Source organism: Syngnathus typhle, linkage group LG17 (genome assembly GCF_033458585.1).
Source record: "Syngnathus typhle isolate RoL2023-S1 ecotype Sweden linkage group LG17, RoL_Styp_1.0, whole genome shotgun sequence".
Lineage (NCBI taxonomy): Eukaryota > Metazoa > Chordata > Actinopteri > Syngnathiformes > Syngnathidae > Syngnathus > Syngnathus typhle.
Window position 1 is genome coordinate 4657469 of NC_083754.1, and position 15300 is coordinate 4672768.

Below are 15300 nucleotides of genomic sequence, written 5' to 3' on the forward strand. Positions count from 1 at the left end.
CTCATAAAATAAAACATTTCACATAATTGAATAACATCAGTGATGTTTTATTTCAAGTTGCTATCTTTGCCAAACAACCATTAAAAACCAAAAGTACCATTACAAGATATACAGTCTATATCTTTTTTTAAATAGAACACGTTTAAGTATTATTTATGCAAATAATTCTTCAACTCTGATTCCTTCAAGTAAAATGTAAACTGAAAACACGTTTTCAACAGATTTTGGTCAAAAACCCACAAAGGAAAAAGACTAACACATACAGCAGAGCAAATTCAAACACTGCATATTAAGCCTAAAAATACAAGAATCCACAGCTTGTCTTTGTACATTTTGTTTTAAGCATAAAATGTACAGAGCAAAACAAAAAGGGCAGAATGAAAAGGATTGTCCTTAATAACACATAATATTGATACGCATAGATTGACAATTTGACAGTATATGTTGTAGTCGTTTTTTTTAGACAAGGAAAAAAAACAGGTTAATTAGGTTAATTAATTTTTATGTACCTTCTGTCATTTAGTGACTAAAATTTAATTATTCTACGTGTCACTATGTCAGTGGCATTTATAATTGAATAAAGATAAATTATTTGTAATAAATAAATACTTTTCGGAACAATTAGATGAAATCGGGTAATTTGCCATACCACAACACTGTTCGATGTTGTCCAAAATAACTGAGCAGTCCTTTTCATTTTGCTTTTTAAGTTGATGGAATCACCCAATAGTCTTTGCTGATTTTGAAAAAGTTCCATTTATATACATTTAAGAAGACGAATGGTTTAGTGTGATAATGTGCACAATGTTTGCGTGTTATAACTCTTGTGTGAAGGCAGCAAAGTAAAAAATTGTAGTGTTCAGTATGAATCGCAGCCTTCGACTACCAAAGTACTCAAAGCTACCTGTAGTATGCTCAAATAACTAATTTCTCAATCTAACAAATTTACGTCAATAAAATGCGATGTGGCGCTAACGTTGCAATTTTAATACGAGCTGATAAGTCTCTTCTATCATGTAAGGCAAACTTAGCGAAAAGCGCAAAGAATATTTTCTATTTTAAGTAACGGAATGTTAACAGTTTATAAACAACAGGACAGTGTAATTATACAAATACGGGATATCAATATTCTCCAGTGCAGACAGACAGTACGTTTGGAAAAAAAAAAAAAAAATTCCAATACCACAGTGAATACAGTTAAGCATGAGTACAGATGACAAAACTAGGCCTCAATTTATTAATCATCCCACCGATTAAATCGGCCAATCATAGCACTGGTCTCATCATCGGCCCAAATTTGACCAATTTTTCTATTAGTCTCTCATCAAACAGTACATATGTACATATATGAATGACATCTAAGTGGTGCAGAATGGTGTCCTTACACTGTTTGTCCACTAGGTGGAGCTGTGACTTCATTGAACCCACAGCCAGGTAAAATTAGTGAAATCAACTGTAACTCAAGATGTCTCGCCATTTTAGTTTAACTCTCTTTATCATGTTTGTCCAGCTTTCTTTTATATTTTGTTTATATTGCCAAGGTTTTAAAGTTGTAGTTCAATACTAGAGGTATTTCTAAACTGCTATATAAAGTAATTTATTTTATTTTAGTTAAATAATTTCCCAAAAGTTCCAAATATGTACATTTTTGGTTCACCATGTAACCTCAAAAAACACAATTGCCTTGCTATTATGTCATCTGTGTGCCTCACTCGCCATCCATGACCAATCAATGCAACTGTTACATAGCATAACAGATGGTTTGAGCGTAAATCGATTCGTCATGCCTTGAGAGTGAGGCCTGGGGGCGCTGTGCAAAAATGACATTAGTCCTCACTCCTGCAGAGAGGTTAAGAGTAATGCTAGTTGGTGGGCGCGTTTAACCTGCTGAGTAGATTTAACGACGGTGTGCAATATGGTAGAATGAGTTTTTGTGTGGCAGAAGTGACTTTTCCATATTCATCTCTGGTAAAGTTTTGATGCCTGATAAAGTTAAAAAAAAAAATCAGACTATAGAAAGGACACAGAAGAAGAGGGAGTGAGAAAGTGGACAACTGCCAAAAAAAAAAGACAGCTGCATGCATAAACTTCAATGATGACATCGAGCTTTCAAATTGTTTCAAACTGTGGACACCCAACTGAGGGCTCCCGCTAATTTCACGTGATGGTGATTTGGGTTTAATATCGTGGTTTTAAGTTTAGGTAGTTTTCGGTTTTATGCTTTATTGTGCATGGGTCTTCCATTTTATGGTGTAATAATTCTATTATTATTTGTAATCTTTCCAAAATGCTTTCACCGGTCAGTATCGTGTAGAGTACCAGTCATTGTCGGTCAGCTGGATGAGCTCATTGACGACGTCTAGGAGGTTGTAGTTATGTTTCTTGAGCAGCCGCTGGTTGAGTGCTCTGTCCCCAAATCCCATCTCGACAAGTACGGCCATCATAGTCTCTTGCGTGGACTCATCTAATGGAGGCTGCACAAAAAAAAAAAAAATCTATTTATTCTAATAATTTGTTCTATGACCACTAGTCTAAACACGGCCACTTCAACTTGAGCAAAATTAGGGAAAATCATGCATAAAGGAGACAGTACCTGTGTCGGGCCTTGTCCTGTAAATAAAGCTTTGTAGGCAGAAGCAGCAACTGACAGTGCTCCTTTAACCAGGTCACTGGTGACCCCTGGATGGCTGGTAACAAAAATGAGCAAATTATAATTTCAAGGAGAATAATTTAAATTAATATTTAGACAGAGAGTCGTGCTTAGATTTAGAGGTGGTAGAGTTTGTAAAATGCAAAGAATATATAATGCAAGACAAAAATATTTTATAACTAAATTCCACAAAATCCCCAATGCTGGTTCTTTCTCACCTGGGGTCCCCAGAACAGGCTACCTCGGTGTCTTCTGATCCTTCTGAAAGTTTCTTTTCAGCACCTAAGGCTGACACACAAGACATTATCCCCACATGTAACACAAACATTGAGGTAAAGTCATTTCATATTTTAAAGCTGAAAAATATTCAAATATTACCATCCTCCATTTGATACAGTTTGGAGCGCTCGGTTTCTTCCCCAGCTGGAACATTTTCTTTGGATTCTTCAGTGTTCTCTGGACTGTGAAGATGAATATGAGACAATCAGTGTGTACCATGGAGATATTTTCCACCAACACTTACCCGGGTGTAAGTATGGCTGTAGGTGGCGCCACCACCTCAGGTGTCAATGGCTCATCATCGAGTGTCTGGGATGTGCAAAGCATGTCGTTAGCGCTGCTGTTGCTCAATGTTCCTGTCCCCAGAGTGGCTGTGATATCGTGTGCTTTTCCCTCTTGCTCCAAGGTACCGCTTGGGTGTTCACAGGTAAGGATTTCGGGGTCTGCGGGGGTATTTGGTGGGATGTCACCAGGTTGAGACAGTGCAGAGCTGCAATAGAGGAATATAGAAGATATATAAAATGATTTGGATAACATATGGGTGATCTTTTTGCTTAAAGAGGAACTCAAGTAAAAAAAAAAAATTCAATAATATGTTTTATGTGCCTCCAGTAGTCTAAATATATTATTCTGATTAATATTGTAAAAGTGAAAAATGATTCTTTAGAAATATGCCTACACACCTGTACATGGACTCCCCTAGTGGCCGACTGGTGTCAAAGCAGTCAGGAAGGATGATGATGTATTCCTCGGAGGACGTTGAGGAGGAGCGACTCCTCATCCCTTCTTTCTTCTTCAATCCTTCTTTTAATTCTGGTTCTTTCTCACTTTCCCTCCCTTTGGACTGCTCACCGGCGCAGTCTTTGCGAGGACCCTCGCATTCACCTGTGTTAGGAATATCATTATAGTTGTTTTAGTTTTGGCAGCTTGGTTGTTTTAAGGCTATCTCAGATGATCTTTTTTTTTTTAATCTGAAAACGATAATCAGTATTATCTTTCAATATAAATCCAATGTCATTTCTCCTCAACCACTCACCTATAGTCGCGGACTGCTGTCGTGCAGAGGGCATCGATGGAGTGTTGGGTGTTATTGGTACTGAGCTGGGTCCAGCCACCTGAGCTGGGACCATCGATAGAGGAGCTGGTAGGGATGCTTTCATGGGAGATGATAAAGAAGACTTCAGCATAGCTGGTGGTTTCAAAGGATTGTGGCAACTATCCAAGAGTTCCTCCGGTTTCACCGCTTTGCTTTTCACGCAGGAGCCAATTTGAACAGATGGACGCACCACTGCGAGCAAACAAAATAAAAACGGTACTGTTGTACTTTGCACATCAAATATAAATTCATTTCCGCCCCGCTTCCTTTCTCGTGTTCCTTTACCTGCTCCGGAGCAGGACGCTCTAATTGGGGTATGGTCAGGACCCTCCTCCAAGGTCATTGAGCGAATGACAGTTTCACAAACAAACTGAGTACTGCTGATGTCCTCCTCCCCCTCCTCTTGTGCTGGTACTCCGCTATCCTCAGCACCAGAACCCACCCCGTGAGATACATCTGAGGAGAGATGCAAAATTATAGAATACAGGCGGATAATGATTATAACAGTTAAGGAAAAAAAAATGGATGTGTAAATATTCCATAATTGCAATGACCCATTATGCTATTGATGATTTCGGTCTCTTCTTGAATCAGCCCCAAAGAAGGGCTGCTTTTGTCCCGTAGGTGGGCATCTTGAGGAAGAGGGGAGATGCAGGGAGTCATGTCTACATGGGCGAGATAAAGAAGCAGGTTGAAAGAGATTCTTTCCAAAAAAAATATCACATCCATAAATGTAGAGTTAACAAATTGCTGTATTCACCAAAACTGACATTCATGAAGCATCAACATTTTTATCTCCAACTCTTCTTACCTGCTGGAGTGTTATTCGGGACACTCTCCAACTCTTGAACAATGTTGATATCCAGCAACTCAAAAGACAGAAGATCCTGAGAGAAGCAAAATAGTTCGTTGCTAAATCGATATAAAGGTTGTGATATTTGTATTTTCTTATTCCAAAGTGAAGGTGCTCATGGCTATAAATAAAAATTGAGTTGACGATTACCTGTGCTGTGAGTAGGTCCACAGAAGGGATGTAATATTCTTCCCCGCTGTCTACTGAAAGTGGAGGCTGCTTTCGGGAGGCTGTAGAAACCTTTCCATCCTTTTGTACTGGGTTTTTACCCTGCTGGTCATTGGCGGAATTTAACACTGACACTCGTATCCAACCAGTAATTTTCCACATCATAATGGACACCTTTGCCTTCCATGCAACTAACTGGCTACACTTTCATACCTGTGGTGTAATACACGGAGAAACGAGTATCCCATCAGCCATCATGGGGGCAGGGGCCAAAGGGTCAACGACAATGCTACACCAAACCCTGGGTCCGAATTGCTCTCCAGCATGGGCAAGGCGCCAGTGGGAGGTGTAGGATCCCTCCACAGATGGAGCACATAACGCTACACTCACGATACCAACCTGGACATACAGAGAGCAATGTGTATTGTCAATAAGACAAAGAATAAAAAAAATAATTTAAGCTTCTCACCTGGCCAGGCTGTAGAAAAGGAACAGACACTTCTCTCCAACGATCACCGGATCCCACTGCCAGGTTTCCCCACATGAACTTCAACTGGAGGAAGCAAATAATGTCAAATGCATTGCAGATACATTTTTGTACTTCCAATGAAACAAAAACTACCCTACGAAGAATCACATAGCTAACTGCAGGAAAATACTTTTACCTTTGTATCAGAGCTCCAACTCATTGTCCCTGTGTTCCTCATCTTCCAGTACTTGATGAACTTGGTTCCGGGACGTAGACGGGTTCCATCGGGAAGGTTTTCATCCAGAAATGTCGCTGTCATGCTTGGAACCATCAGGGGACAGGGGCGTTTTGGTCGCCTTAACACAAATGACAAACTTTGTATTTATTGCAGCTCAACTAACACAGGGTTATGTTGTATCAGTTTGTTAAAAAGCTTTTTTTTTGAATGAATGTACCCTCAAATATTTACATCACACAGACAATGAATCCATAATTCAGAAAAAAGGTGCCGAAAGTGCTACGCAACCTACTCAGGGCTATTGTGCTGTGTGGCTCGAGGCTGAAGAAGTACAGGAGAAGAACTTCCATCTCTCTGAGAGGAGCTCCATTGTATGCCACGCCTCTCCATCCTTAACTGTTTACGGATCTCTTTCACTTCTGCTTTCAAAAGGCGCTTTTCTGCTTTCAACCGCTGCTTTTCAGCCTTCCGGAAGCTACGGTCGCCTCGCCTGTAGAATCTGAATGCGGAAACCGTTAATACAAGTGATGGGAAGCAGATGTTGGACCATGCAAATAAACTCAAGAACCACTACTAGGATATGAGGCAACACAAAAACGTACAAAAGTTTTTACTGAAGTAGTACGAACGGCTCAACGGGATTTTTTGTCAAATCATTGGGTTCATTTCTTGTACCTGCTGTGGTCAGGGGCAGGTGATCCATGTTCAGGTATTGAGAGAGGAGTTCTGGCCCTCACCAAATTGTGACTAGGATCATGGGAGAAACTGCAAGGCTCACATAGAGTACAAGATGTACACACGCTGTTAAAAAACAAACAAAAAAAAAACAAATGTATCATACCAATGAGAGAGCGCAAAGTCATTAAAAAATCCAATCATGAATAAAAAAATATATATATTTTTTTTTTGGGTGGACGTACTAAAAATCTAGGCACAAGTGGATTGCAACATATGGGAAACATTGCGCAAAAAAAGAAAAAAGACGTCTGACCCAATACCTCTCACCTAGTTTGACTTTTGGCCGAGTAAACTATGAATGCAAAGTAGGGCTGCTCAATTAATCAAATTGTAATCCTAATCATGATTTTAGCTTTTGATTCAGGCCAAACGATTATTTGGCATTTCCCTTCTGAGACGTGCAAGCGCAACTCAATCGCGAAGCCCCAAAAAAGGCCAGCTGGTGTGTTTAAAATTCAAAATCAATTCATAAGGTCAGAAGAAACAAGCCTCCAAAAAAAGCAGACAAGCTTTTGAAGAAAAGTTAACAGTTACCAGCTGACAGCAGACACAGTACCTGCATTGGTAGCCTCCTCCTGTAGTCTGTCCCCTGCAAGAAGAGCAGGGAAGAGTGGAAGACGGAGCTCCGGGTAGGGTTGAGGAAGAAACCTCCGGTACCACGGCACCTCCAGCTATTCCATCCCCTCGACTTGCCCCTGCTCCACTCAGGGGCTTATGGATGCAGCACTGTCCAGAGAACTCCCGGCAAATTTTCTCCACGGCCTCACGAACCACCTGGTCCTTGAACTGGTGGAAGAAGAAAAGTGAAGGTCAATTGTGGTACATAAAGCCAAACCAGCAACGTTTACCTTCTCCATGTAAGACGTGAACCAAGCTGGGGGAGTCTTATCTTCTTCTTTTACCCCTTTCACTTCTTTCATGATCACCTGAAAAGTACAAGGGAATATGAATCATCTTTTAATTATATTTTAATCAAAAACATTTTGTAAATTCAGTCCTTGTTGACTATTTCTAAATAAAATAAAATAAAACCCTAACCCTAAAATTGAATAAAATGAAATAAAACCCTAAAATTGAATAAAATGAAATAAAACCCTAAAATAGAATAAAATAAAATAAATCATACCTTAAAGCAGGATATGAAACCTGCCCTTATACTTGAACATTCAATGTAGGGATTAGAATACAATAAAAAAATTCTACATTTAAAACTAAATACTAGACTAAAACCTATACATAATGGAAGAGGTCAAAATGAAAGAAAACGCTTCGGGCACACCTACCATGCCCTGTTCTGGCACGGCCGCCTGAACCTTGCGACTGACCACCTGGGCAAGAGCAGGACAGTGCTGAGGGGGTCTAAAGCCTCGCTTTGGTTCTGCACCAGTCTTGCCAGTGGAGATCCTCGCTGGTTGACCGCGGGTCTCATACACATTCATGTGCAGTCGATTTCCCTGTCTTGCTGCACTCTGTGAGGCACAAACACAAAAAGTGATGGTGAACCTTTACTGTAACAAATATATTATAATTAAACATACCTTGAGGGCTTCTTCATACTCAGCTGCAATGGAAGCAGAAAAGATCATTTGAAATGGGACTTTATGTGCACGTTTGTGTCAACATAATGATGCATACCAATTTTGATGACTTACCTTGGCTGTTAATGGAAACCTGACAGCAAGAAATAAGTTTTTGTTAATGAGTTTTTTTTTTTTAATGATGACATAAACATATTTGTCAAAACCTGATGCAATTTTGTCATTTTTGAGGACAGATCAATAAGAAGCACCAAATCAATACTGTCGTCAGTCTGTTTTCAAGAGAAGATAGAAGCGGGTTATCTGATGTCAAGTAAATTGCACAGTCAAAGTTTGTCCATGTAGAGCAGTGTTTTGATTAATAGAAAGAAAATCTCTCACCTCTTCGTTCTCCTCGTCGAAATAGGTTAGCTGAAGGCTGCATAAGCCAAAGGAACGCTTAACCTGTGACACATTTTTTTAACAAAGCTGTCATATGTTTTATAAAATTATAGGATCAATTATAAAACGTTTTTATTTTGTTCAATTCCAAAACTTTGATGTCATTTTAGTGCAGTACCACATTAGCAACAACATTTTAACGGTAGAAACAAACCATGAATGGGGATAGAATTTAAAAAAAAAATTAAGATTGGATTTAACAGCAGCCTGGGACGTTTGAATATTAATTTTGTGACCGCTACAATTAGAATCAATTCAATTGTAATGTTAAATTCTTGCAGTATAATTTGAATACGATGGGTCAGGTTGCTCCTCGATTTCGAGCAGCCTGTTTTGTTTTTCACGGGGAATAATAAAACAACCATTTGGGTAATAACAATGTCGTATGGTAGGTTTTGAAACCGCTTTAAAAAAAAGAAGAAAAAAAAGAAATAGGGGCTAATACGTGCTCTATGCGGCCCGGCAGTTCTTCTGTTAGCTTACCATGGCCTCCATCGAGTCCCAGCTTTTGGTTTCGGATCCCGACAGGAGGAAATTCTTGGAATTTCCCCTGAAATTCACCTTTACGTTGATGCAGAAATCCATTGCGTCACCTTTTACGCATTAATACATATTGTGTAGGAGAGCCAAGAGGTATATTTTTTGAGAGAGAGAAGGGCGATTTGGGTTAATCTCGTCAATTGAATCCCGGAAGAGGATGAAGCTATGTTGTGTTTACATCAGCATCCTGGGCACGCCCACTTTGCACCTTGTGCCCGGAAGAACGACCGTAACTTCCGGTTAATGCCTCAAAAAATAAAACAAAACGTTAAAAATATATATTATTATAGGAAAAATGGATAACAGTAAAATGGCACTCATAATCACTGATTTTCACTGGAAAAGGTGGAAATTCTAATTGTTGGTAACTTTAGAAGATGGATTACAATAGTCAGATATGACCTCTTTACTTCTTTTCTCTACAGTAGAAAGAAAAATAACATGATTTTTGTTAGTTTTTGTTATTCAGATTTTTTTCCTGAAAACAATAACAATGGAGATCTGTACTATAGTTTCAGATGGGGCCCAAAATTGACCTTTGGGTGACCCCACAACTAAGAGCCATACAGGAGGAGGAGGCATCTCCAATTACACCACAAATGGTAGGAGGTAAATGCTTTGTGCTTTGAAAAGAATGTGAAAACACAAGAAAACAAAGACTGATTACTAACAGATAAAATGTCTGGACCACCGATCTTAAACAAAAACATTGAAAAACCAGGTGGGGATAAAATCTGAAAGGCGGAAGTGGAATGTTTAAAACTGTTTAGTAGATCTTGTTTCAGCAATGTATGTATAAACAGCTATTTGAGGCACACCCTGCAAAGAGGCAGAAAAAAAGCCCCAGAGGAGATCCAAACATCTCGCTAAGTAGCAGTTCACTATTAGCTAGATATGTTGCACAGATGTCCGACATGTACATATGAGAAGGACAGGGATATAGACAAGTGGACATGGTGTGGTCCTTTGTGAATTCTCCAACCCGCCCAAAACTATTTTGTTGTTGCAGACTGAACCTTTCAAACATGCATTTAGAAATATATTCTGAAAAAATATTTTTATATAACAAGCATATGTTTTGCACAGTAATGAAAAATGGTGGCCCATTTAATTTGCCCTAATGCAAAAACAAAGATGGCAGTTGAGACTGTCCAGATGGAAGGAATGAAAGGAATACAAGGAATGCAAAAGATAATCTAAATAGCAATTTGTAAAGCTCGAAACAGATCCGTGTGTACACGTGTGTGTGCTGCACATAAATTCAGCAGCTTCACTCCACTGCCAATCATTATTTTAAATATTTATGCAAGTGATTTTTTCCAGTCACCATCTCTCACAGGACTCACAAAAATGAAGTTTCACACAAAGGCTTGATTATCTGTACACTCCCTACTATCATCTGAGATGCAAAAAAAGAATTCTGAGAATTTTGTTTCACAATTATTGCGGAATGAAAAGATAAAAAACGGGATTTTGAGAAGCTTTTCTTTTCTCTTCTGGCTTCCAAGTGCACTTAGGTTTTGTCAAGAGTTAACATCATTATGAATTTTTCATTTTGTGTTTTGCAAAATGTCAAACTTGTGTGTTATCAACAAATTTCTTTCAACCTAATAAAGTGATTTTGATTTTCCTTTTGTGGTCGTTTTTGTTGTTGTACTTTATTCATGAAACATTTGCTTATTTCAACTTTGCTCTGTTTCAGTGGTGCATTTGGATTCAGGCGTAGTCCAGCCATGACACACACCCACACACCCACGCACACACACACACACACGCACACATGACCACAAAGGGTTGTCTTCAAGCATGATTAATGATCAGGCCTTTTCATTAATCATATTTACTGATACCAACCCCAATTCCAGTGAAGCTAAATTGTGAAACCAGAAAAAAATCCACATCTCATTAGCATAGCGAGAATTGAAAATAAAACAAAAATGGGACAAAATTGGCTAAAAGACTTGACTCCTCCTTTGCTCAAGTGCTGACAACCCATCATGGATCGTCATGATGAGGAGGCAGGATCGGGAGGAGATAGGGAGGGGCTCAAAAACTCTTCTGACCATTTCAGCGCTGTTCACTTCTCTTTTTCTCCAACCAAGACGACAGGATGAACTCGCTGGTAAAATGGGCGCTGTTTCTTTTTGTACTCGTATCTCTCCTTTTGAATATTATTCTAATTGGAATATATTCTCACCGCGCTCCCAAATGTTCCGCTCAGCGCGCGCATCCTCTGAGGGGAAAACACGATGAGCGCAGCCGCGTGTTTGCAGACCTTACTCAGGATGAGTACTTGCAGGTCCAGCAGTATATGCTCAAACAGAAGAACTTAAATATATCAACCAGGCAGCTGTCCAAACCCTCAGAAAACTTCTTGTTCTTAATCGAACTTTTTCCGCCCAAGAAAGTGGACGTGTTGTCCTACTTGGATGGGAACGCTTCCAAGCCCGTGCGCGAAGCCACCGTGGTGGTCTTCCACGGTTCGAGGAGCTACATTAAGGAGTATTTAGTGGGGCCTCTTCCGAACCCCACATACCATCAAGATATCACCAAGAAGAAGTACAAGACAGAACTTCCTATTAACGCGCGCACGGTCACCATCGGAGAATATGACTTGTTGACAAAGTTTCTGCACCAAAAATTATTCTCCCAGCTGCCGGAACTCATGAGAGAGAGCTTCGGCGCCAACAAGAAGATCCTCCCGTTTGAGCAAATGCCCCGAGGAGTGCAATCTGGAGACAGAAAAACCTGGGTCTCTTTCTTCAGGAATATGAGCGGCATCTACATCCACCCGGTGGGTTTTGAGGCGCTCATTTGTCACGAGAGCGTAAATGAATCCGAATGGAAAGTGGAGAAACTTTTGTATAATGGTCAGTATTTCGACACGGTGGAAGAACTTCGACAGAAATATGCTGCTGGATCTGTTAAGAAAATCGTTTATAAGGAGATACCTGATTATGGTTCTCTGAAACCCAAGAGCAAGCCTCTGCAGGTTAGCCCGCTGCAGTATTACACAGAAGGAAAACGCTTCAGCGTCAGTGACAACCAAGTCCTGTACCTGGACTGGAGTTTTGCTTTTGGTTTGAGTTCCCTCACTGGGATGCGGGTCTTCGACGTGCGCTTCAAGGGTGAGCGGATTGCGTATGAGCTGAGCGTACAGGAAGCCATGTCGGTGTACGGGTCAGTGACCCCGGGGATGATTATCACCAAGTTTTTAGACTCCAGTATCGGGATTGGTCGATTCGCACATGAACTTGTCCGTGGTACTGATTGCCCACACGAAGCCACCTATGTGGACACATACCGATATATCGACGTAAACTCACCGGTTCGATTCAGGAATTCCATATGTGTTTTTGAGCACAACTTTGGTCAGCCTCTAAGGAGACACTTCTGTGATTTTTTTAGTACGGGTTATGGAGGGATGGTGAACAGCGCTTTGGTGTTCAGGACAATCACTGCAATCGGAAATTACGATTACATGTGGGATTTTATTTTCTACCAAAGTGGATCTGTTGAAATGAAGGTGCACGCCACGGGATATATTTCGTCGTCTTATCTGGTGAACGGGAGTTTGAAACATGGACACCAGGTAGCAGAAAATGTCCTGGGAAATATCCATACGCATTTCATCAACTTCAAGGTGGATCTGGATGTTTTAGGTGAGTCCGATGCAAAGTTTCCTTTATATGGCAGGGGTGTCAAATCCATTTTTTGGGCGGGGCGCATCGTAGTCATAGCTTCTTTCATGACTGTCAACCCAAATAAATTTATGAGCACCTCATATTATATACAGTAAAAGCTACAAAACAAACTGACAAATAACTTGTTTTTAAATCAGACAAGTAAAAACTGGTCAAATATTTTAAAAAAAACATATTTTTAAAAGTGAAGACAATTTGCAATTCTAGTATCTTCGCGGGCCACATAAAATCATGTGGCAGGCCGTATCTGGCCCCCGGGCCTTAAGTTTGACACCTGTGTTATATGGTAAACACAATGGGGACTTGTTTGAGTAAACAATATTGCTGTGGGTTTTCCTTTCTGAATTTGTATACATTTGGGGATAAATATAACCTTTGTTATAAACTTTTGGAATTTATTGTCAACAGCGAAACAAACAATTGGGAGCATCATTTTATTATCCAGCTTAAGATATCTGTCTTGTAACAAGACACAAGTAGTTTCCCACCCAGCGTGCTCGGTTGCTGCAAGGTTCTTGGTTCCCATGAACTTGTTCCTTTTAGGCTTTATAAAGGATCTCTCCCAGGGGTAACCATTCCAAAAAAAAACTACAGTAACATAGTTGGCTTGATGTTGATAAAAGCAACATGAAAAACCCACTGGCAGTCACTGTGGTGCAAAGATTCCATTTAAGTTGCATTTTAGTCATCAGCTATTGCATGACCAATATGAATGAATTTTTCAAGATTTAATTCAATGATAGTAAATATATACTATATATACTCCTATCATTAATATATATTTTTTTGTATTGTATGTATATATATTTTTTTAGGAGTGAAGAATATATTCCAAACCAAAGATATGGAATTTGTGAATGTGACATTACCATGGATGCCCGATCATCATGCTATGGTACCTCATTTGGTGGAAAAGCAACTTAAAACAGAAAAGGTAAAGTTTCATTGAGTCAAGCTCTTTTTGAGTAACGCTGACCAAAACAGATTTTATGATGTGTGATGGACTAATGAGACCACCTCTGCAGGAGGCAGCTCTTCGTCATGGTACAAAAACTCCTCGTTATCTGCACATTGCAAGCAACAAAACCAACGCTTGGGGTCATCAGCGTTCATATAGACTTCAAGTTATAAGCTTCACTGGAGATCATCTCCCAGAGAGTGAGACAGTGGAACGAGCCATTTCCTGGGCCAGGTGAGACCAACAAATTCTATAAAATCCTTCAATTTATTTATGTGAAAGTCATAGTATGAGGAAGGAATATGACGTGTTTTTTTAAATTAAATTTTTAAAATTAAAAAAAAAAAAAAGAAAATGCTGTTTTGTTTACAACAGTAATTGTTTCTGGTGAGGCACATGATTGGTCAAAATAGTATAAATGTCCCACTTTTTTTTAAACGGTAATACAATCGTAACATGGACTACCTAAAGATTTTCAATAATATACAACACTGAAGTCATTATTGAACATTGCACTCTGGTCCAATAGATTTTATTGCGAAACAAATCTCCTGGCCTCATCTAAAAAACAAAACAAAAAAAACCTCACTTCAGGGGAAAAACATGACACATTTATAGAAATATATTCAAAAAATGTAACCCTTTCTGGAAATACATGATTCATTTTTTGAGATTTTTTTTTTTATGTTGGTAATTTTACAGGTATAAGGTTGCCATCACCAAGCATAAGGAGTCAGAGCAGACCAGCAGTAGTTTGTATAATCAAAACAATATGTGGAACCCAGCAGTTGACTTCAGCAAATACATCGAAGACAATGAAAACATTGAAAATGAGGTATGTTGTGATTTTGTATACAGTTCGGATTTTGTTGGTGGACATATATGACCAATTGTTTGAATGTTTATTATAGGATTTGGTTGCCTGGGTAACCACTGGATTTCTCCACATCCCACATGCGGAGGATATCCCCAACACTGTAACTGTGGGGAATGGCGGCGGCGTTTTACTGCGACCCCATAACTACTTTAATGAGGACCCTTCTATTCATTCTACTGATGGGGTCTACATAAGTTCAGGTAGTGAAGAAAGCTGTGAATACAACAGGATGGGCTGCCTTGCTCAAGAGACCTGCAGCCCTGTACTGGAACCCTTCACATATAATGGCTTTGAAGGAGTCATGAAGTTCGAGGACTGAACAGATGTTTTTTTTCTTGCGAAAGCCGCAATAAAAACATTTTGGGATTGTGGTGATTTTTCATCTAGTAAGAACAAAGCACAATATATGAAACACACACTTATAGACTTACAGGTATGCTCACAGATAATTTAACAATGTTTAACAATTTTTAATTATTTTTTTTTAAAACATTGATTGTCAGGCTTGTATATTTTCTGATCCTGCAAAAATGATTAAATGGTTGAGTGGTAATATTGGAATTACACAACATGTAAAGAGGTGACTGCTGAGAAAACTGAATTTATACACTTTGAGGTGAAAAGCTATTTTAATTCTTCTTTTTTATTCACTTATTCGGTTTCCTCTCTAATTTCTACATTTTTTTTTTGGCTGATTCAAGTCGTTCCAACATTAAAACCAATCCAACCTTTTTTGTATTTAGTGAATGGG

The 15300-nt window shown here is 39.3% G+C and overlaps 2 protein-coding genes across 3 annotated transcripts; one reads left to right on the forward strand and one right to left on the reverse strand.

Annotated features, from left to right (window-relative positions):
• Nucleotides 1-23: 23 nt before the first annotated feature.
• nbr1b (NBR1 autophagy cargo receptor b) lies at nucleotides 24-9199 on the reverse strand. 2 transcript variants are annotated; one of them, XM_061303128.1, is made up of 23 exons: nucleotides 8954-9199; nucleotides 8411-8473; nucleotides 8144-8162; nucleotides 8030-8052; nucleotides 7775-7960; nucleotides 7340-7417; nucleotides 7048-7277; nucleotides 6429-6554; nucleotides 6046-6252; nucleotides 5712-5871; nucleotides 5516-5599; nucleotides 5260-5445; nucleotides 5029-5148; nucleotides 4837-4912; nucleotides 4580-4690; nucleotides 4311-4481; nucleotides 3966-4217; nucleotides 3613-3814; nucleotides 3174-3419; nucleotides 3029-3111; nucleotides 2869-2938; nucleotides 2594-2687; nucleotides 24-2474 (listed from the first exon to the last, which is right to left on the reverse strand). In XM_061303128.1, the coding sequence occupies exons 1-23, from the start codon at nucleotides 9053-9055 to the stop codon at nucleotides 2301-2303; spliced, it is 3063 nt and encodes a 1020-aa protein (XP_061159112.1). In that variant the 5' UTR covers nucleotides 9056-9199; the 3' UTR covers nucleotides 24-2300. The 2 variants fall into 2 exon arrangements, with proteins under 2 accessions (XP_061159112.1, XP_061159110.1); XM_061303126.1 differs by having other exon boundaries at nucleotides 5029-5151.
• Nucleotides 9200-11067: 1868 nt separating this feature from the next.
• On the forward strand, nucleotides 11068-15280 carry aoc2 (amine oxidase copper containing 2). The gene is made up of 5 exons (XM_061303193.1): nucleotides 11068-12672; nucleotides 13530-13648; nucleotides 13740-13906; nucleotides 14375-14507; nucleotides 14584-15280. The coding sequence occupies exons 1-5, from the start codon at nucleotides 11121-11123 to the stop codon at nucleotides 14866-14868; spliced, it is 2256 nt and encodes a 751-aa protein (XP_061159177.1). The 5' UTR covers nucleotides 11068-11120; the 3' UTR covers nucleotides 14869-15280.
• The last annotated feature ends 20 nt before the right edge of the window (nucleotides 15281-15300 follow it).